This window comes from Takifugu rubripes, chromosome 3, assembly GCF_901000725.2.
Source record: "Takifugu rubripes chromosome 3, fTakRub1.2, whole genome shotgun sequence".
Classification (NCBI taxonomy): domain Eukaryota; kingdom Metazoa; phylum Chordata; class Actinopteri; order Tetraodontiformes; family Tetraodontidae; genus Takifugu; species Takifugu rubripes.
Genome location: NC_042287.1, coordinates 14,610,742 through 14,632,485, shown reverse-complemented (window position 1 = coordinate 14,632,485; position 21,744 = coordinate 14,610,742). Strand labels below are relative to the sequence as shown.

At 46.4% G+C, this 21,744-nt stretch overlaps 2 protein-coding genes and 1 long non-coding RNA gene across 6 annotated transcripts; 1 reads left to right on the top strand and 2 right to left on the bottom strand.

Moving 5' to 3' along the window:
* Positions 1-452: 452 nt before the first annotated feature.
* On the bottom strand, positions 453-4,524 carry LOC115249126 (uncharacterized). Of its 2 annotated transcripts, none has more exons than XR_003887811.1 (3): positions 4,295-4,524; positions 4,054-4,176; positions 453-2,429 (listed from the first exon to the last, which is right to left on the bottom strand). It is a non-coding gene; the product is annotated as an uncharacterized lncRNA (long non-coding RNA). The 2 variants fall into 2 exon arrangements; XR_003887810.1 differs by lacking the exon at positions 453-2,429 and adding an exon at positions 2,771-2,899.
* LOC101063718 (microphthalmia-associated transcription factor) lies at positions 2,023-19,680 on the top strand. 3 transcript variants are annotated; one of them, XM_003963494.3, is made up of 10 exons: positions 2,023-2,246; positions 8,701-8,938; positions 14,455-14,670; positions 14,742-14,837; positions 14,924-15,041; positions 15,203-15,295; positions 15,412-15,465; positions 15,554-15,629; positions 16,166-16,313; positions 16,438-19,680. In XM_003963494.3, exons 1-10 carry the CDS (start codon positions 2,143-2,145, stop codon positions 16,822-16,824), a joined length of 1,530 nt encoding a protein of 509 aa, XP_003963543.1. In that variant the 5' UTR covers positions 2,023-2,142; the 3' UTR covers positions 16,825-19,680. The 3 variants fall into 3 exon arrangements, with proteins under 3 accessions (XP_003963543.1, XP_011600968.1, XP_029689327.1); XM_011602666.2 differs by having other exon boundaries at positions 15,409-15,465; XM_029833467.1 differs by lacking the exons at positions 2,023-2,246; positions 8,701-8,938 and adding an exon at positions 8,958-13,953 and having other exon boundaries at positions 15,409-15,465.
* Positions 19,681-19,916: 236 nt separating this feature from the next.
* On the bottom strand, positions 19,917-21,714 carry LOC115249125 (uncharacterized). The gene is made up of 3 exons (XM_029833468.1): positions 21,048-21,714; positions 20,392-20,622; positions 19,917-20,299 (listed from the first exon to the last, which is right to left on the bottom strand). Exons 1-3 carry the CDS (start codon positions 21,193-21,195, stop codon positions 20,037-20,039), a joined length of 642 nt encoding a protein of 213 aa, XP_029689328.1. The 5' UTR covers positions 21,196-21,714; the 3' UTR covers positions 19,917-20,036.
* Positions 21,715-21,744: the final 30 nt, after the last annotated feature.

Here is a 21,744-nt window from a genome sequence, read left to right as displayed (position 1 = left end):
AGATCCCCCGAAACCATCTGTCCACTGAGCCTCATCAGAAAGATGCTCCACTAAACAAAAGACTGCGTTTCCCTCATTAAATTCGCCCCGATCGGAAAGTTGAATGCTATAATTTAAGGAAAGTTGTTTTATTCCACTCATAGAATGCACGTATTCCAGGCATGCAGTTCTTTTATACATTTAAGGCTTTTGTCTCTGCCTTAATTTATGCAGGGAAGACAAAAGTGGGCTCCAATCAGCAGCTCTCAAGTAGGCAAACGTTGCTCAGCAGATGCTCCATGCAAATGAAGCAGTGTCACCAGTAATTAAAGAGTTCAGAACCAGACAATAACAGTGGACTTCCTTGTATTTGCTCTCAGACAGACACGTGTGTGTGTGTATGTGTGTGTGTGTGTGTGTGTGTGTGACCAGATGACAAGTATCCTTAATGTTCCTCTAAACAAACCCTTCTATTTTCCCTTCACCAGTGGTTTTATTCTAGTTTACACAGCAGCAGCAGCAGCATTAACGTCCACTCTCTGTCGGCTGTTCTTCTTCTTCTCCTCAGGCGCCTTTGTCTCATGTTTCAGGATCTCGCTCTGGTTCCGCTCTGCATGGAGAGGAAGCTGGCAAACATGTCAGCAACCAGTCTGGCGGCTGTGTCCCACGCAAGACCCGAGTGTGTGTCAACAGACAGTGAAGGCATGTTGTGTTTGTCCCCACACACCTGTGAAAAGCATCTTTCCTTTATCCCTGCTCTGTGGCTGTAGCTGTGGAAACGACTTCGCCTGTGCAACCTTCGGGCAGCGTGTGTTAGCTTGTGGTGCACAGTCAGGAGCCTCATTACAACATCTGGGTGCAACAATCGTGTTCAGACAAATTATCTGCTGACTCATGATCCTTGTGGTTCTTGATCTAAGCTATCGACATGTTTCATCCACAGATTCCAGGTTCACGTCTACTTTCTAAGGGGGAAAAAAGCATTTGCATGAAGTTTACATTGGCAAGATGCAACTCTAAACCAGTTCAGCAGGATGAGGGGAATGCAAATATTGAACATGAATTTCCATTTGAAAAGGAGAACCCCTCCACTACCCCCCCACCACCACCGCCACGCTGCATCGCCACACTATAAGCTCTATACCGCCACCAAGCGGTTGATTTGAGTCCTTAGAGGAGACCAAACTCTGGGGGTCGAGCGGTCAGTGGCGGTGAGGGGAGGACCAGCTCAAATCAGCTGTCTGTCAAACCACAGAGGGAGGACAGAGTCCAAGATGGACAGACCCTCAAAGTCAGGTCGGTTCTGACCAGAAAGTGCAACCAAAAAAAGTTTAGTCAAAAATTAACCACGCATAAAAACCCTGCACAATATACATTATCGATTTTCAAAGGTTGTATTTGATAGCAGTAAAAAGATCTATTACTGATATTTATGAGTTGAAACTTGATCTGTAACACAGGCGGGGGAGGTTATATAATCAAAAGCTTCATTATGTCCTCAGGGAGCTTAATCCAAATGCATTTTTGACAATAAAGTTACTTAAAAAAATTAATTTATAGAAAGTCTCAAAGCACAATATCCGCGCAAATGAACAATTTGATACGCTGTCAATAAAACTAAGTAGAAAATTCCTCAAAAATTATATCTGTTCTAAAAACATTTATCCGATTGAACGAAATTAACAGCTTTGAAAGATTAATGCAAAGACGTATTAAAAGTTAAATATGAGTTAATAATTATTTCCCAGTCAAGCCGCGTCTCATATTCACCATCTTAGTTTTAATCACTAAATTAAGCGTAACGATTAACAGCTGTTCGCGTTGCATAAGAATTCGTGAAGGAAATGAAACTTTATAGCTCTTTCGCTGTGATCGCAAACGCGGCTTTGTAAAAATCGCCACCGACGTTCCAGCCAATCAAATATCCGCTGACATTGGCGCTCGCGGTGCATCCTGGGAGGTGTAGTTTCGCTGGCGCCGGGCGGCCGTCGGCAGCGCTGTGTCGTTGGTGGTGCGGGACTACAGTGCTCCTGGGCTCGGACGGAGGCGGCTCGCAGTGACAGCGGGTTGGTGCTGAGCGAAGTACGGCGGCACAAACACCGTCCGTCTGCTTTTCGGAGAGGTTTAACCTTTTTTGCCCCCCAGAAGTTGACCTCCGCAGGTATGCAGTCCGAATCGGGGATAGTGCCCGACTTCGAGGTTGGGGAGGAGTTTCAAGAGGAGCCGAAGACGTATTACGAACTGAAGAGTCAACCGTTGAAAAACAGGTCAGTTGTGAAGCCGAGGACAGTTATTTCCCACGCTGTGGCGCTTTTGGTGTTCGGGTGATAATTGGGCTGCACATTTTCCAAGTGTTGTCCCGAGTCCGTGCGTGTGCGTGCCTCCACCGCCGCCCCTGCCGCCCACCTTCTGTGGAGCTGGTCTCTCTGAAGCGGCTCCTCGCTGTTATCCTGTTGGCATCATTATGCAACGCTTGGGTGTTGTCCTGTCAACATCAACTTCAAATATTAGCATGTGGAACAGCGCACCGGTCACCGGAGAGGATGACGTGCGCGTTCCCCAGGAAAACCCAGTGTGTGCAGCTGCGCCCGGGACAAGTCGCGGTGCAGGTGAACCGCAGGGTCCAGTGTTGCTGCCACATATGCTGTGTTTATGTGTTAAATCCACCTGAGGCGAGGCCAGGTGGGTCCATTCAGGACATTGGCCGAGGAGAAAGTGCGCAGAATCGTGATCTAATAAACTTTTAGTGAACCAGCGCTGCAGCCTCAACGATCCCTCTGTTGTCTTGAGGCATCAACAAAAACTCTGCGTGTGACTGACCCGAAAACTATTTTCAGCAAAGAATCAGTTGACTCGGGTCCAGAGGGATTTGACCTTTCACCTGAGTCCTGCTGAATGATGTCATCTTTACAGGTTCTATCTATTTGACAAAAAAGAAAAACCATGTTTGCAGATGCAGAAGAGCTACGCCATCCCAGACCTGCATGTTAACATTGACCCAGAGACAATTAGCTTAGCATAACAGAAATACTGGAAATGAAACTGCAGCCACGCAACGCTGACACGACTCCTGCTCTCCTGACAGCCTTAAGCAGACAAGACTTTAAAGATTTAGGAAGTTCCCGACACGACCGGGCCTCAGATGTTGTCCGTGTACTATCCCCCCCCCCCCTCCAGGGATGAAGCTATTAAGAAAACCAGTTTTTCTTTTCTTTTTTTTGGTCCTGATTGTTCAAGCACACCTAAGATAAAGAAAGGGAAAGTGAGCAGCAGTGGGGTTTTTACAATACTCCATTTAGTTCTAATCTCATTGGATGCACTGGAGCCACTTATGCTTGTTATTAGATTTTAGGGTGAGGTGTAGCCAGAATATGCAGACGTGTGATTTTGGAGGCATAAATGAGAGAACAGCTTCATTCTCACGTCCAGAGGGTATTTCCAGAAATCAAATGTGTCGATCCCATCGTTGTGCCTGAATCTAAATGGCCGCTCCTTCTCTAACGGGCTGAAGTTTGCAGGGATGCTGGCGCTCTGCTGCATGCATGGCTTCATTGTCAGGCTGCAGAAGACAGAGCGCCCCTGTGTTCAGACAGATGCTTCGAGACTCCTGCTATCTGTTTTCCTCCCTTCTGTCAGCTGACATCTTCTCTCAGTTTCAGTTTTATTCGCTTTTTCCCCCCTCAAAAAAACTCAAAAACAAAAAAACTTCCAGAAGAATGAAAAGAGAAAAGAGAAACTTTTGGAGAGCCCCTGGCCTTTTAACCCAATTTGGTTAAAAATTAAACTAATTTCCCCATTAGCATAATGTCGTTACACGTCCGCGGCCTGAATCCAAACTGACTGGTAGAGCTGGTAGACGGCCTCCTCGCACAAGCCAACCAGTGCCGCCTGCACTGGAGAATCGGGGAATTTTTTTCCCTTTTTTATCAGCCATTTCCTTCAGAATAGACGAAGCTGAAGTTTGTTCTGTCCCACTTCCTCAGCCCGTCACATGAGGATGACCCAGCGCAACGACAGTCATGCTGAGTGTGTTGTAAGACAACCATGAGCAAATTGGGTAAAAGTGGGACCAACCTGAGCCGGTGCTCACATTAAACCCAGAGCGGGTGAGAAGGTGCCATTTTTCTTCGAGGTTTCAGCCTTTTCCCTGTTTGACAGGAGACGCCGGCGGCTGCACACGGCGCCAGACTTTTGTGCCTAATATAGACGGGAGACGCGTGAAGGAACTAGTCCTCCATGCAGTGTAAATAAGCTGTATAAATTTAGCAGCGGAGGTGTAATATCTGAAAACGAGAGCGAGAGAAACTTTTCATACCTGCCGTCTCGGCAAATTCTGGTCCAACGTGATTCAGGGTCTGAGCTCCTCTGACTGACTGACTAATCCCATCCCATCATGAATAAATTCAGCTCTGCAGTGGCTCATTTTTGCAGAGCTTCACAGGGGTTATTAAAGTTGATGTCAGGGACAGCGAGCTCAGGTAGGGTGTCCCAGAAACCAGAGAAGCCAAAGGTTCATCCAAGATCTAAGATGGACCGAAGGGCAAAGTGACACAGGCAGGTGTTCTGGCTGCACAGATGATGGAATCGCTCTGCAGTAGCGACCACTTCCTCATCATTTGTTCTTCATTCGCGCCTGTGTTTGCTGCACATGTGTGCGCTCCACTTAAAATTCCATGGAAACCAACAGCAGATTTTGAAAAAGGCGTTAAATCTGCCGTGTGTGATCTCTGCTGACCTCTGTCGGCCAACGGTGGGAACTACAGCGTTGCGTACGTCACAGGTTTTCACTTACTGTTATTGGCAGGTTAGCGCCTTAAACTCTGCCAAACATGGTGTGAAAAGATAAGTGCTGTATCTTGTCTGGAACATCTGTCAGGCTTCGTGGCTGAAATGTATAAAAGTTGTGGTGAGATGATATTTTGTCGCTCGCGTCACCTGCTGGCGTCACCTTCACGGTGTCGGTATAACATCATCGTTCCAGTGTCTCATATCTCAATGTGCTGTGTGAGTGTTTACGTCTGCCTGTTCTCCCCTTGACTGTGCATGAAGGTGGCGCAGGCGCCTCACAGAAATAACACCCCGGTCATTTGAGTTATCCCAACTTCTCTTGGCGTTCTAAAAATGACATCCAAAGAACTTGATTGTATTTTTGGATGCTTTGCCAGCTTTGTCTGTTGTCAAACTCACACCGCTAAATCTAAAAGTGTCAAGCAAACTCAACGTATTCATCAAGTAATGGTGTTTTGTGTCGCGGCTCAACGGGATGGTAGTCTGACAGGGCGCCGCCGATGTTCTGAGGCGTTTGTTTCTTTGGTGACCGCCGGCTGTTGACTTTTGATGACCTTCTCTCTGTGTGTGAAGCACAGGCGCTGTATGTTTAACAAGTTGCACCAATGTAAATACAGAGCCCTGACGCCTTCACCTGGGACGCCGACTCACCTGCAGTCAGCCCGTCTCAGTTCTCACCTTGAACCTGCAGAATCGACGGTCTAGACTTAGCGTTAGCTGGGCTAACGCCTGCTGCCGTGAATGAACGCATCACCAGGGTCACGACCCCCTGGGTGAAGATTCGTCGCCTGCAAGTCTCTGATGTAATGTGTGAACAAGACACCTGCGCCCAGAAGAACAAACACATGCGCTCATCGCGCAGAGGGACGGCGTTTTAGCATCGCAGCCGGCTGCCATAAATTTCAGCAGTCATCCATTTATAGCACAGTTATTACACATCGCGGCCCGACTGTGAGGAGATTTATTGGGTCAAATGACATTTAAAGTCTTCCTGTGTGCAGTTTGTGTTACACTGGATCACATTCAGCACTGCCTGAGGAGTCAGGTGTGTTTAGAATGCTGGTGGAACACTTGCACGTGCACTTTCTTAACCCAGAGTGCAGCAGCAGCACCTGTCCCTGTGTGAAACAATATCTGGGCTGAGGGAAGAGCATGTTCAAAGCACATCCACGGTCTCTCCGCTGCCCCGTCGTTCCACCAGATGGGGCTGGACCCTCTGCCGGGCTCTGAGTGGCGATTGGAGATTCCAGGCCAGGCCTTGGAGCCTCCCCCCCGTGACACACCAGCATGACTTTCACTGGCGTCCAAGGGCGGGTGGTGCACCTTCAGGAAAAAACAAACAAACATGGAGGCCGTGGGAGTGCAAGTGTACAGACCCTGCTCATTTAACTCTCAGTGAGTATGGACGCCAGTGATACTGGCGGCATGAGCATGTGTTTGACATGCGTGCGTGGGTGAGCGTACAGTCAGAGTGTTAGCGGCGTCGTCATTGAGAAAAGGGTTTGGCTCGTTTTAGGTGTGAACTTTAATTAAGTAGCTGTTGTCGTGTTTGGTTCCAGATTAATCTAAAGACGGGAGATGTACATTTGAATGATTATGTTCAACTGTCACAAATAAATGCAGCCTTCATAAAACTATGATAATCATAAAAGTGTTGTAAAAATTTTTACAGTAGTGAAAACACAGCAGTTATAATAGTTGTTATCAGTTGTTTTGGCTGCGATCACTTTGACAGCTCTGTTAGCTGTTATCTCTCCACATTATATTCCAGGAGCAGCTCAGCGATTTGTTTGATTGAACCCTGAATTCACCCCTTTTTGGTTTAGTATTGCCTGGATGCAAAAAGTAGCATCTTTTAAAAAAATCTCACCTCCATCTACGATCCTGTTTGGACTAATAAAGAATACAAATATGATGGAGTGATACAGAGATGACTTTGAAGCCTCTGTTGATTTTAAGTATTTTAAATTTGATGCATGTTCACACTGGAAATAAAACAAATCATGAAAATAATGAGGTGCTGCGGAGAAAATGATCCTCCAGTTGCTGAATTCCCGTGTTTATTAAAGTATGTAATGAAGTTTTGTTGTTACGCCATTTGTCCACTAGAGGGGACTACCGAGTCATCGTCTTTGCCTATAGGCATCCGATAGTGATATAATTTCTATAAGGTCTATCACATCAAGTCTCAGCAGCAGAACTAAATGAAAGCTACTTTCTATAAAAAAAAACGACATTTGTCACCATCATCACCATAATTCCAGTGGCTCCAGCATAGATGATGGTAGATCCTCCTCATTTATGGAAGACACAAGGACTCTAAAGAAGTGTCATTTGCCATCTTTGGAATGTCGCCTCTTTATGGTCCTGATTTCTATAGTAGATATAAAGGAAAACTCACTGACAGTGCTGCGAAAATATTTAAATCCCAACTTTAACGCAGGGTCATGAGCTCGGAGAGAGATTCTCTGGCTTGTTTGAAGTGCAGAAGGTTTTAAATCTGAAGGTAGAGTTGTTTAACACCCCTGAGATGCTGTTGTTGCTGCCGGTGACTTTGACAGTGTGATTTCTCATGCAGCCTGTAAAGGTGTGATTTTACTCTTTTATTTTAAGGATTTATGAGAATAGCGCCTGTCAAAATGACGTGTGTGCATACGTGTGTGCTGCCATGTTGTGTTTTACACTTGCTATTTTAAAAGAATTCAACCTAACAACACAGAGACTTATAAAAGCAGATTAAAGAAAAAAAAATCAAAGGATTCTTTTCTGGCTCTAGAATTTAAGAAAAAGCTGTTCCTGGGACTTTTGTTTGAAACTGAAAGATGAAAGGAAACAAAATCAGCCAGAGTCAGACAGACAATGGAATTATGGACATTAAAGCTGATTCTGTCAAGGTTCAAAGGAAGAAAATAAAACTTCCGCGCTCCTCTTTTAAAGCTGCATTATTGCTCGTTGATTAACGCCATTTTTCTTTTTATAGCCTTTGCGCTCTTTGGCAGGGTTCAGTGGGAGGGGCCTGAAACAGTGAGATTATACACAGCGGTCAAGGGGGGGGGGGTTATGGTATGTTGGGGCTCAACACCAGCTGAAAATGCTGTCGGCTGAAGCTGTGTTTGACTCCACCGGCTAATTAGTGCGATTACTGCACAGCTGGATTGGCCAGACATTTTAGCGGGTTTTGTCAGTGGGATCATTCAGTCGATGAAGGCTTCGCACCGACAACTTCTGCTTCAGCAGAGTTTCTCTATTTTAGGAGTGCGGAGCTGTCTGGAGAGCAGCGAGCTGTCTGAAGTCAAGAGAGTCGGGAAAACTGATGCAGACGTCTACAAATAAAGCGCTTCCCCTTTTGGGGAGCGGCTGGAAATGTATCTGGTCGCCTTTACGTTTTATATAGTACAGCAGCAACTGTTTATTAATAAACATTGATTTTCAAAGTAAGGCACTGTCATTAGATGGACTAGGGCCGGGAAATTCTCCAGGTTATCCTTGTGCATCCACGGCCCCACGGACCCCTGTGGGGTATCCTTCTCTGCTTGTTCCGTCTAAGCTGTGGAACGTCTGTGTGGAGCCTCAAGCGTCAGATCTTCTACGCTAATCACGAGCACTCGGTGCACAAACGTGTGACATAACCGCAAACGGCGTTGTGAAGAGGCTGCCATACCCATCCGGGCCACTAGGGGGTGAAACCTTTCCACAAAGGTCAACGTTTCTCTCAGATCTCTGGCCCTTCAATCACCCTTGTATTAACTCTTTCTTCTTCCTGTCTGCTCCGTTATTTCTCCTCGCTGCTTGACCTCTCTTTCCTCGTGTGACCTACCCGTACCCTCTCTGCTTTCCCCTTCTTGTCTTTTTTTCCTCCACCTCTGTCTCGCCTCGCATCCCTGCCGCCTCTGCGCACTCATCTGACGTCTCTCATCTCTCCCCTCAAACCAGCTTGTCGGAGCAGCATGGGTCCTCCAAACCCCCGCTGGGCTCCTCGGCCATGACGTCGCGCATCCTGCTGCGGCAACAGCTGATGCGGGAGCAGCTGCAGGAGCAGGAGCGGCGGGAGCAGCAGAGGCAGCAGGCCGCGCAGTACCCGCAGACGGGCACGGCCCAGACGCCCGCCATCGGCGTCAGCATCCCGGCCAGCCTGCCACCTGTCGCTCAGGTGCCGATGGAGGTGCTGAAGGTGAGCAGGAGCGGCTGTTGCGTGCGAGCGGCCCAGCAGGAGGGCGGAGATGAAGCAGATGAGTCAAAGTTATTCACGTCTGTGTGTCAGTTTTTCACCTCTGGATTTAATGTGTCACTGTTGCAGTCTCAACGGTGGAGGTGGCTCCGTATTTATAGAGTTTATTAGCATGTGTGTGTGTGTGTGTGGTTACTGAGGCAATTATGGTTTTACTATGACTGTGTGCAAAAAAACACAGAAGTGAGTGAAGTGTGTTAAAATGCGTATACGGGGATTATCTTTCCCGAGAGAATTCCTCCTGAATGCATGCTGTGCTTCCAGCCATTTGGATTTAGCCATCTTTAATCCTATTTGCTCAGCTAGATTCACATCTTTTCGTAGCTTTGATTCCTTGGCAGTCCAAGGGACAGGAGCCCGCTAAGCTTTTTCTGTACGAGTAGAGGCCATTGTGCTCACTTTAACGAGGCGTTGGGGTAAGTTGTATCTCTTTAATTACAGCGTACGCGCGAGAGCTGCTTGATCTTCGTCCAACTTTGTCAGAGATATGCTGCTTTTGTGTTTAGATGTTGTTGTTTGTCCCGCTTGACTTATTTTCCGGTAAATGTTCCTTTCAATCGCTGATTAGTGGCAATTAAGCAACCTTGGTGTTTTTTAAGATTTAGACTTAAGACTTTTATGAAACACATTTTGGCGGATATGTGTCGAGAACATTCACACGCATACCTATTTATGGGAGATAAAAGGTCATCCCACACACACACACACACACGCTGCTTGGTGGAGCGAGTTCCATCCTAAAATTGTGTGTTTCTGAACTCTTTCTGAACTTCTGCCTGCTTTAAGGGTTCAGAAATGATGAGCAGTTACTGTTAAGGACACGTTTCTTTTTAGAAATTCTGAATTCTCGTCAGAATGATAAAAAATAATGACACATCCAGTGGTTTTGGTTGCGCAAATAATTAATCCGCGATTGCTGGGAAATAGCTAAAACCTGCTCGAACGATGCGAAAACGTTGCCGCTGTTGTGTGAATGAATAAGCGGTCGATTATTAGGAGTCTCTGACTGAAACGTGGCTGTTTTAAGGGCAGTTTCGTAATCCTTGAATGGTAAAGAGAAGTTTTATTTGGAGCTTTGTGTAATCTTTGACCAAATCCACCCACAACACATCAACAGCACCGGGGGATTTCATGGCTGCTTGCTCTGCCACACTTTCATCACCCTGGATGTGTGTGGCATGGGCAGCAGTGACTGACAGCTACAGTCCACCCCCCCGCCCAGCGTAAACATTGCTTATACTTAATAATCTGCAGCTCTTTGAGAGATTTAGGGCCACCCCCTCCCTCTGACCTTGTGTACAATACACTCAGTTTGAGTATTTAGTTTCATGCTTTTTGCCTTGATGAGAGCTTACAGACATTCTTCATTGACTGAAGTCCTCAAATGTAAAAAAAAAAGAAAAAGAAAGAAAGAAAGCTGGTCCAGCTTGGCGCTGTTGAGCTGGGTTAACCTGCGCCCCTGTCTGTGGGTAGATTAGCAGAGTCCACACACGGCTCAGGGGTACCAGGCAGAGCTGCGAGACCTCAAAAAGTGCAAACATTAAGCTCAGATGAGTTTATCTAAAGACTGATTGGACCCCTAATTAACCAAGTGACCTCTGACCTTATAGGGAATAAGTAAGGGATCAGTTTAGGGATCAAGACAAAGGCGAGCACAGCCTTACCACACACTGAAGGCTAATTCAGCGAAGAATGCTCGTAATTAGCCCCACCGCTTTCATTCCATGGCATATTTAGGAGGGAAAAAAACAGCGCTTTGAAATGTACGTCGGACAACTTCCTGAAAGGGTTAAAAAAAAAAACGTTTCTAGATATTTTCTTTCATCAGATTAATGGGCCATAAAATGAACTAAGGACCCTTCCAGTCCGAACATGTCGCAGGTTTTTGGGGGATTATACAATTCATACGTCCCGTATATCTCGTATACGTCCAGAAAGAGCGCTCAGATGTCTCATTTAGGTTCACTCGTGTATTAACGCGCTCAGACTGTTAACAGAAATGTTCTTTGTTCTCTGTGCGTGTGTTGATGGGAGATTGTAGCCAATTTACTCAGGCCGCGCCTCTTTTCTCCCTTCATGAGAAGTTTAACTCAGTGTTTCACATTGGGGGGGGGATCGTTTGTGTTTCCTGAGGGTTCGCATCATGCCAAGTGTCTCTTCATCACGCCGTTGATGTCTGTGAGTTCCACAGAACATGCTGGCAGCTTAACCGGGACAAAGTGCTCCATTCTTCTGGCCCCTGTAACAAACGGGTCCATTCTTCTTAATGTATCCTGGAATCGTCCAAAGCATCCATGAAAAGAAAACAAAACCAGTGTCCTCTGCAAGTCCAGCGGGGACACTTGTGCTCATGTCTGCAGGGGGCACCTGAGACTCCGGGGCCGCGTTTTGGTCTGTTGACGTCTGAAAAGGGACCGATAAACAAGTGTTGTTGATTCACGTATATAAAATGTGGTGGCTGGTGTGACGTCTGTTACATGCTTGAGACACGTGTCCCAGTGTGGGACAGTTCAAAAGGCCTCTTTATCTCATTATATATTGCAACTTAAAGTATAGAATCCATTCCCAGGGAATCCCCTCTCCGACTTCTAACAAGAAGCAGGTCGTTTTCCTCGGCACTTATTGGTGACAAAAGTAATAACAAGGCCCTCGATTAAGGATTATTACATGTTTATTAGCCATGCGGAGGTACAAGGCTTTCATCATGTTTATATCCGTCCAGCCAAATGTCAACAGAAGGGCCTTAAAGTCTTTAAGCCTCAACCAGCCACATTCAAACATGTCGACCTGAAGTCAGTGAGTAAGAGGGGTCACAATCACGCCTCTGGCTCTGTGATTAATATGCTTTTATAAGAGACCTGAGTTTTAAGCTGTCCCTGTCTGTGTGTGTGTGTGTGTGTGTGTGTGTGTGTGTGTGTGTGTGTGTGTGTGTGTGTGTGTGTGTGTGTGTGCGTGTGTGTGTGTGTGTGTGAGGACACAGACAGACAGACAGAGACGCAGTTGCAGCAACAAAGATGCTTCTGTGTGTGCGTATGTTATGCACTGATTTTCAGCCTTGTGATCCAGACCCAGTAAAGGTCAGGAGGTTACAGGAGCGCAGGAGCAAAGTGAAGCTGCGCCACACGTGAACGTTCTCACACACTCAAACGGATCCCACAGCCCTGCTGAAAGCAGCTCGATGGATAAAACTGCTGTTTTGGTAGTCTTTTTTTTCCTAATCACTTTAAAACATTCTAAAGTCCGACATCTTCCGAGAACCTCCAAATCGTTCCAACGGTCACGGCTGTGCTTTAGTGACCCCCAGTGGCAGAAATGTCTCAGGTCGGGGTCGGCGTGACAGAGAGGAGACCGGTACCTTTCCAGTTTCTCCAGCACTTCAAAAGGGGAAAGGTCACGTGACACCAAGTCCAGTTCGCTCTTAGCCTCCACCAGATGGGTCTATACCCTTTCCACGCGTGCACGTGCAGCCATTGAGGGGAGAGGTCGCAGCCCTCCGATGGCAGCCGGGGTTTCGGTTCCTCCTTCAAGGGTTCCGAATCGGAGACATTCCAGTGGCTAAATCCAAGTGTCACGTTTGGTTCCTCTTCATTCGAACAGCTCATCCAGTTTCCTGGTGTGTCATAAATGTTCCGTCTCTGTACAGATGAGGCATCAAACGTCCTCCTTCCACATTAGATTATCATGATTAGATTAATAATCAACACGACACAACTTACTGAATCAATACGGATGATGGGTAATAGTTTAATGACCCATCAGTCGCAGGTGCGCGCCAAATCATTTGATTTTGTGTAAAAATCGTGAATTTTTGCAAAAAGTTGGTCGGTAAAAGTGCTGAGTCATAATTCCAAGATGGTAACAGAGGGGAATTATCCTCAGAATGTTATCATTTGATGGCAGTAATGATTTTAAAGTGCCTCCATCATCATCAGACCAGCACTAACGAGTCCCTCCAGGACTCGAGCTCAAAGCCAGACTGGTTTATGAGGCCGTCACGTGCTGCCACTACGTCGACTTCAACCCTGCGGTGAGGATTTACAGCTGCAGGTGGTCTCAGTCTCACCTGGGGGGACGTATGTAAATCACCCTCTCACATGAGCCCCCCCCGCTGTGAGCAGGCTTTGTTCTGACAGTCACGGTCCAGCAGAGCCCAATATTTACCTTCCTAAAGTTCGTTGCGACACCTTCACAGGTGCCTCAGCAGACAGTGTTCAAGCGGTGAGACTTGATCGGCAGTTATTCCACATCTTATCGCGCATTCTTGGAAAAGCCACGGAGCACAGACAAAAGGAATTTCACAGAAACGGCCCAGAGTTCACCAAACGGCTCCGACATCCTGAGCTCTCCTAATGAACCCAAATCCTCTGAGCTTAAACCCCACGAATAAAAAAGAAAAGAAAAAAAGCCGAGAATCTCGATTCACTGGATTTTTAGGTGCGCTTCGTCCGAAGCGGGCGCTTGGAGGAGCGACTTTGAGACGTGCGGAGCAGAGGGGCAAACAAACAGAGTTATTGTCTGTGTTGTGCTGAATTGGATGCACCAGCATCCACAGGGCTGAGAGGGCGAAGAAGGGAAAAAATGGAGTTGTGGCAAAGCGAGCGCCCCGGGCATGCAAAACAAAGGGGCTAACTGTTAGCACCACATCCTCACATCAAGTGACACACCATAAAGGGGTAAATTCAGATTTTACATATAACAACAGAAATTTGAAAAAGCTCATTGTGCTTCGCAGCCGTTCCCTGACATGCATAACTAATTCCTTCACTGGCCTTTAAAAGATGAGCAGGAGGTCTCTGTCCTTCCAGGCTCAGTCTTTCTGCTGCAAGCCAGCGGCGAGCAGCTCCCCAACTTATTAGTTTAGGCTGGAAAAGCGGAGTTCTTGTGTGGTTGAGGTTTAATTTGGACCGATCCGCTCACTGTTAAAAATGCTCGAGATGCTGGGATATCACCCCTATGAGGTAAGTTTCCCTTTTTGTGGAATAGGTTTATACAAGATCTACAAATTAAGCTGTGTGTGCATTTAATAATAAACTTTGCGTTGTCACTTAAAAAGAAAAAACTAAACAGGGAAGCTATGCTGCTAATAGCATTAGCGCTAACGGGAAGGGTTAAATATAGAGCTCAACTGTGAGCTGGAAGCAGCGTTGCTTTATTTAATTTCTCCCAAGTTTCATCAGCTTTAGCTCCTCACTCCTCAGTGCTTGATTTAGGAGTCAGATGGATGCAGTGGAGACACCAGCGTGCGCATCTGTTTGGATTTCTAAGTGGGCTATAAATGTGAAGAAGCTGCAGTCAAAGAAACTCGACAGTCCTGAATTGAAGCCTTTGAAATCTGCTATTTTAGTAACACAACACTTATCACCAAAGGGTTTTTACAGTCTTTTTCCGCTGATAAAAGATTCTCCCGAGTCTGTATAATCTGATCTAAACGGACCGCCCTGTTCTGCTTCCTGTGCCAGGTCCAGACTCACCTGGAGAACCCCACCAAGTACCACATCCAGCGCTCGCAGCAGCAGCAGGTCAAGCGCTACCTGGGTAAACTCGGCTCGCAGGTGTTGAGCTTGCCCTGCCAGAGCCAGTCCTCTGACCACGGGGGCATGCCGCCAGGGCCGGGCAACAGCGCCCCCAACAGCCCTATGGCCTTACTGTCCTTGAACGCTAACTGCGAGAAAGAGGTGCGGCCGCCTTTACTGACAGGAGTTTTACGTAACGATAGATTTGATCTGAGATGTGATTCTGTGCCTAGATGGATGATGTCATCGATGACATCATTAGCCTGGAGTCCAGTTACAGTGACGACATGCTGGGCCTGATGGATCCAGGACTGCAGATGGCTAACACGGTGCCTGGCATACTTAAAACCCTGCAATGGGCCAAAGTGGACCAGCATCTGATCTGTTCTCACACATTTGTCCCTGATGTCTCCAGATCCCGGTTCCTGCTAATCTGATGGACATGTACGGAAACCAGGGAATGCCCCAGCAGGGTCTGCCCATCAGCAACTCCTGCCCTGCCAACCTGCCCAACATCAAAAGGGAATACTCCGGTAAGCAGCAGGATTGACTCCTCTTCCTGAAGACTCTGCTCTCCGGGCTTTTGTGCATCCTTATATTCAGTCCAGTTCCTGTGATCCACTCCTGATTTTAGCCTCTTTGCACCTGGGTCCATTCTGCACATATTGACACTGATTTCTTTCTGGCCGTATAGTTTCACAATCCCCGGCCATCATGCACATGCTGGACAAATCTGGATCCTGTGGCAAATTTGAAAACTATCAAAGGCCTGAAGGGTTCCCTGTGGGTACGTGTGGGTCATGCACCTCCAGAACCAGAGCCCAGCTCCACTTCTGTTAGCTTCCTCTGCACTTGGAGACATGTTTGATTGTATTGGTAATCCAGCCCAATTTGTTCCAGAAGCTGAGGTCAGAGCAATGGCGAAGGAAAGACAGAAGAAGGACAACCACAATCTGAGTACGCTACTTTTGGGCTTTCATGGCATTGAAACACTTCTCCCCATTAAACCTCTGACCTCTGCACCTTCTCCTGTCTTCCTTTGTAGTTGAGAGACGACGGCGATTCAACATCAACGATCGGATCAAAGAATTGGGGACTTTAATTCCAAAGTCCAACGACCCGTAAGTCTTCTCTTTATACACTGTAAACATTTTTATTTTTTAAAAAACCACATAAGTGAGGTTGTCCCGAAAAGAGTCACGAGGCCGCCTGAGTGTGAAACAACCTCCAGTTCTGATCTGAAGCTAACGAGGCGCCACCAGCCCGACTGATCACGTAGATGTAACCCAAAAAAATCAGCAGAATCGCCTCTTTGTCCGACTGTACCGCTGCTTCACGGGTGGGGGGGTGGGGGGGAGGGGTGGACACCCTCGCTGAGCCGTGTGGCTGCAGGTTTTGGTGGGAGGGGGGCAACATCATCCCGGGACAATTGATTCGGGACATCGGGGACCTCTGGGCTTCTCGGGACCCTCGGGGTCAAACTTATGACTGCTTGTGATCCCAGTGTCCACCTCTTCTGACCCCATCAGCCCCCCCCCCCACCCCCTCAGCCCTGGAGCCACCGCAGGAACATTTCTCTTAAATAGCTCCAACGTGAATTTTTCTGTGGGAAATGACATCACTGCAAAATAACGGCCCGTTTGTGCGTCACTCAAAGGGACATGCGCTGGAACAAAGGCACCATCCTGAAGGCCTCCGTGGACTACATCAGGAAGCTGCAGCGGGAGCAGCAGAGGGCCAAGGAGCTGGAGAACCGGCAGAAGAAGCTGGAGCACGCCAACCGACACCTGATGCTGAGGATACAGGTAAACCTGGGTCGCAGGGGTGTCTAGCAGCAGAGCGTCTCTGTTAAATTTAGCTCATGAAATGTGTATATGTGGAAAGTCTTCATGGCCCAGTGTCTCCAACGGTGCTGTTTGTGGTCCGCAGGAGTTGGAGATGCAGGCGCGGGCTCACGGTATCTCCATCGCATCTTCGGCGCTCTGCTCCGCCGAACTGGCCATCCGGAGCATTAAGCAGGAGACCAGCCTGGAGGACTGTCACCAGGACATCTACACGCTCCACCCCCACCACCCGCCCTGCACCCCGGAGACGCCCGGGACGCTGGAGCTGAACGAAAGCCACGCCAACTTCCCCAAGGGTCACTACGGCGTCCAGGGCAAGCCGGGCTCCAAACTCAATGACATCCTCATGGAGGACAACCTGTCCCCGGTCAGAGGGGGGGACCCCCTGCTCTCGTCCGTCTCCCCAGACACATCGAAGGACAGCAGTCGTAAGAGCAGCGTGAGCATGGATGAAAACGAGCAGTGCTGTTAGCGCCCCCTACAGGAAGACGCCTGAGCTGCATTTTCAAAAATGGCTGCGAGTGGTGGCGTCAGCAGCTAAGACACTCTCAGACTCTTCATCGTGTGTCTTTTCCCACCCCCCACCCCCCCCACCCCTGTTTACATGTTCCATTTTTTTTAAATTACATTTTTTGACCGTTTTTCTTGTGATATTTGCCTTTTAAAACCCTCAACCTTGATTTCAAGGAGTGATTATGAAATATGTTTCTTTAATCAGTGCTTTGACAATGAGTTACAAAACTAGAAGTTTTTATATTTAAAAAATTATATATATGCATATATATATATATATATATATATATATATGCAAATATATATACATGCATTTATCTTTGTATAGAGGCTAGTTTAAGATTATATTCTTTTGATTCCAAAGAATCTAGGGATGTTGTAAATCATGGTCGGATGTAGATACTCTGTGGTGAGGTGATCACTCCTTTTTAAATCACTAGAGATCCTAGAAGAAAAAACCTATTTATTATTACGGTGTTTTACACTCCTCGTGTCTTAGATGAAACTTGAACGTGTTGATGCCTTATCCAGATGTGTACGCGTCCATGTCGTGTTGCTGTGCACGCTTCGGCTGTTAGCTGAGTCTCTGTCGGTCTTCCAGTTGAAATTCCTTGGAACTGCTAATTATCCTGTAAATTTGATCTTGTTTATGTATCGACTGTAAAACAAAAAAAGAAATCTTAGCAGACATTCCCCACAAATATAGAGATAATGAAGGAACTTAAAACTAAATTGTGACAAAAAGAAATGAACCCCAACAATTGTTGGTTTTAGTCCTTAATCAGCCGTAATGAACACAGGAGAGCATCTTAGGCAGCATTCTGCTCCTAAATATACATTCCTTCCTATTAAAATAAAATAAATTTGATGTTTTCTTTTCAAAATTAAAATGCAAATGATAGAAAACATGCATTCTCTGGTGTAGCCCCCAGAACCAAACTGATTTATGGTGGGTTTATTGTCCCAGAGTTCAGTCAGTTAAAGATTTAAATGGTTTTAGGTTTGATAGCAGCGGTGGAACCTTTTCTCAAATGTTTCTCCCACTCAATGTTGTTTTCCCTTGATGTGAATATCAGATCTGACAAGGAATATAAGGAGACAGCTTTAGTGTTTTATATGAACAAGATCCAAACACTGGAACAAACCGTGCAAATTGTAATGTGATCGGTTCTTTTTTAATCTAACGTAAACTAATGATTGTATTTGGCTTTTCAAATGCATGCACAATAACTTAACACTGTAGATTATGATTGTTGTCAACATTAGGAGTTTGTTTTTAGCGGTCGTAGCATAACTTTGCCTTTGTGAGGAACTGCTGCCAGACACTGAGAGCCCTGTTACAGCCTGTTGAACTATGCAATGTTGAAGTGGACGTCGACGCGACCTCCTTATGCATTAAGTCCATAATTAGTGCCTTAATGTTGTTTATGCAGCAGGAATACCAGTTGCTTTAATTTCAAGTTAACCTGGAAGTCAATCTGTAATCATGGAACCCCAAAGTTCAGCATTAAATTAGCAGTGAGAGCTTAATGTTCACAATAACATGGTGTTTTTTTGTTATTTGCACCATTTTTGGCAGAAGAAATCTTCCTTGCTGCTTTTTTTTAATATGATTTTATTTTGAAACTATTTTATCCGTCCTCCCTGAAGCCAAACTAAATTTAGCCTGAACAAACACAGTACACAGTCAGTCAACTGTTATTGAACAAGGTCGGTTTGTAAGGTTGCATTTTCCTCCAGTACTAGCAGGAAGCAGGAGCAGATCTTTTTTTTTTTTTTTTTTTACAAATTTCTGTCAAGTTAAAGTTGTCAAACACAAAAGCGGCTAGCTTTTTAGGCAGCTAAGAACCCTGAATGGAACCACGTATTAGACACAGCCTTGATTGTTTTGGCTCTTTGACTAATTAGCACATGCTAACACACTAAATTGCTGGGAAAAAACTGAATGTGCACCTTGTAAACATCCACACCACAGTGCAAAATCCATCCCCTGTCAGTCAGCTCCACAGATGGTTGTAGCTTCTAAGTATTTATGTTTACGGTATATTATTTGTGCATTTAATACTGAACATTTGGGGCAGTTGTGCATTTTACTTTGTTTCAGGGTCGAATCTACACACTAGGCAGACTTCAAAGTTTCGTTAAAATGTTCATAATGAGCAGTGACGGCTGCCGAACACGTTGCCAAAATGATCATTTCATATGTAAATAAATAGCAGCATCATCACAGATGTAGCAACTGTTTGTGGTGTTTTATTATACCAGTTATTATATTTCGGCTGTAATCTGAATTATAAAGTCAGTATAAATACATCCTTGACACCAGTAGTTGAAGAACTGAGGAGTCATTTGAAATCTCTGCAGCTCTTATGTGCATATGACAATCCTGACCAGCAGGTGGCGACAAATCAGCCGGTCAGCTTTTTTTTAAGCTTCTGGACTGCAGATAGCAACAAAATCCCTTATGCTGAGCCCCGAACACTGCACCAAACATTTCTCGATCATCTGAACCCAGAAATGAGACAGAAATGACATAGCTGTGGGGAAGCCACCACTGAGATCCCTCAGAAGGACTTTAACTGTCGCTTTTTTTAGTTCTGGATGAACAATCACCTCTTCTGGTCTCTATCGTGTAATTCAATGGCGATAAGCTTCTCTGCTGATGTTGCAACTGTCCTTTTTTGCAGCTTGTGCGACCTGAATGTGGCGACGGCTCATGTAAACGCTGGTTTCAGACAAGTGGACTTAATCGGTACTTTGTGGAAATCATGTCAGACGATAATATTAAAGGTTTTGTGCTAATGTTTGCACCTTGTTTGTGTGTGTGTGTAGAGCGTCTGTCAGTCCAAAAGGAGTTTTTACAGGGCAGGGGGGCCTTTTTAGGAGACACCTTTTAGGCAGTAGTGGCCCTGAAACGTACCAATTTCAACATTTTACCAATTGTGCTCCATCGTCCTCCTCATACCTTAAAAGCCCCTCCCCAGGTGACTGTCCAGAAGGCCTCCTGACCAACAGAGGCTAAATAAAAGTGGTTTGTAGAGGACTGGAGCAGACAATAACAACAATGTAGGGCCAACAAAGTCTTAGTAAAGCTGGCAGTTTATTACATGTTAATATGTGAGTGAGATGAGACAGTGGGGGGTCAGAGGTCACAGCCAGAGGTGGGCTTCCTCAGCGGTAGCACACCTCTGATATCTCCATGGCGAACTCGATGAATTCTCCCGTGTCCTTACAGGAGCCGCAGCAGTTACAGTCCAGCTCCATCTTGGAGCCGCAGCAATCCCTTTCCTCCCTCTCTTGCTCTGTGGACAACCTGACGTGTCCGTACGAGGGGAAACAGCGGCTCACGGCCGCCTCCAGCGCTCCCGGCAGCAGGACCATGAAGTCGTGGAAGCGGCAGTGCAGGCAGGCGAGAAGAAGCAGCGCACAGTCGTCTGGCGGCGGCGGGAAGATAAAGAGAGAAGAAGAATGAGTCCAGGCATCCAGGTTTGCTCACAGCAGCCGAGAGGCTGAGATCAGCTCGTACCTCCAGAGTGAGAATCATCGGAGGAAAAACCGCTGCTGCTGCTGTGTTTCAGCCTATCAGAGCACGCGGAGAAGATGGAGCCGCCCCAGTCACGGCCACCGCAGGAACCATCTGGGTCCAATTCCTCTGAGTCCGGCTCGAGGACGCTGCTCAGCCTGCAAAGGCTGCCGGCTGACTTGCTGCCTGTCATCTTCTCAGATGGACTAACCAGGCCCTGCGCTGGAATACTGCCTTTAAAGAGGCAACATGAGCGAAACATTTGTGTTTCTATGGAAGATAAATGGGGATTTTAATTCAAATAAACATCATGCCACAGGTAAAGGTCTCATATCTCATCTTAAATGCAATTTAGACGATACAACAATTTAAGAAAGTACCTTTGAACACCCACTAGAGCTATCACTGCATTCAAACAGCTTTGTGATATTTTTCATCCCCGAATGAAGGATTTAAAGAAGATAAAGGTAAATTCTGTGAATAAATACAATCACCCTAAATATCTTTAATTTCCTGATTATTAGGAATCGCCCCACTTGTAGTTTTAGAGAATATTGATCATTGAGCCTTTATTTAGATCTTCCCTAAGCTGAACCTTTTGTGTCATTCTGTCAAAAACCAACAACACAGACCGCCATTTAGCCCGAGGGCTGTCCCACCATCAGAAACGTGGTCCCCGGTCTTCCTCAGCTCGACACCATCCTGGTCCTTGACAGGAAGCGCTGAAGGAGTTGTCATCTTGCAGAGGAAAGAGCAGAAAATTCTCTGGGCTGAGGAAGACACCGATCCTCTAATTCCCTTCACCATCACTCCGTCCTCTCTGTGAACGGAGGAAATCCAGAGAATCCAAAGAATTTGGTCAGGGGATTACCCGTCTGTACTGGTTAAATATCCAACTGTTTCATCTGTGGTTGAAACCGTGGAAGCGTTTGAGCTTGGACCTGAGCACCTCCCACCGCGCACACACCCACAGTGACGAACACTCTCCTTATCGATCTGGCACCGCTCAGGAAGCAGGAGCCTCACGTCTGTGATGGCACCATGCAATAATCACAGCTGAATCTCCAACTCACGACCATGAGACGTTTCCCCCCCTACATGGTGCCCACACTGTTGACCTTTGGAACTTGTAAGTTACTCAAGAAATAGAGGAAATCTAGCAGATGTTTGTTTGGTTGTTTGAATCTTTAATACCACTTCATCCCATGTTTTAACTGTGGGGTTACTCTTCATCACAGGTTAGTGTAGCAGCAACACGGGCGCGGCTCCCCCTGGCGGTCATGGTGTGACAATGCAAGGAAAAAACGATAGAATCAATCTTCATTTATGAGCAAATTTAATGTACAGGGATCACAT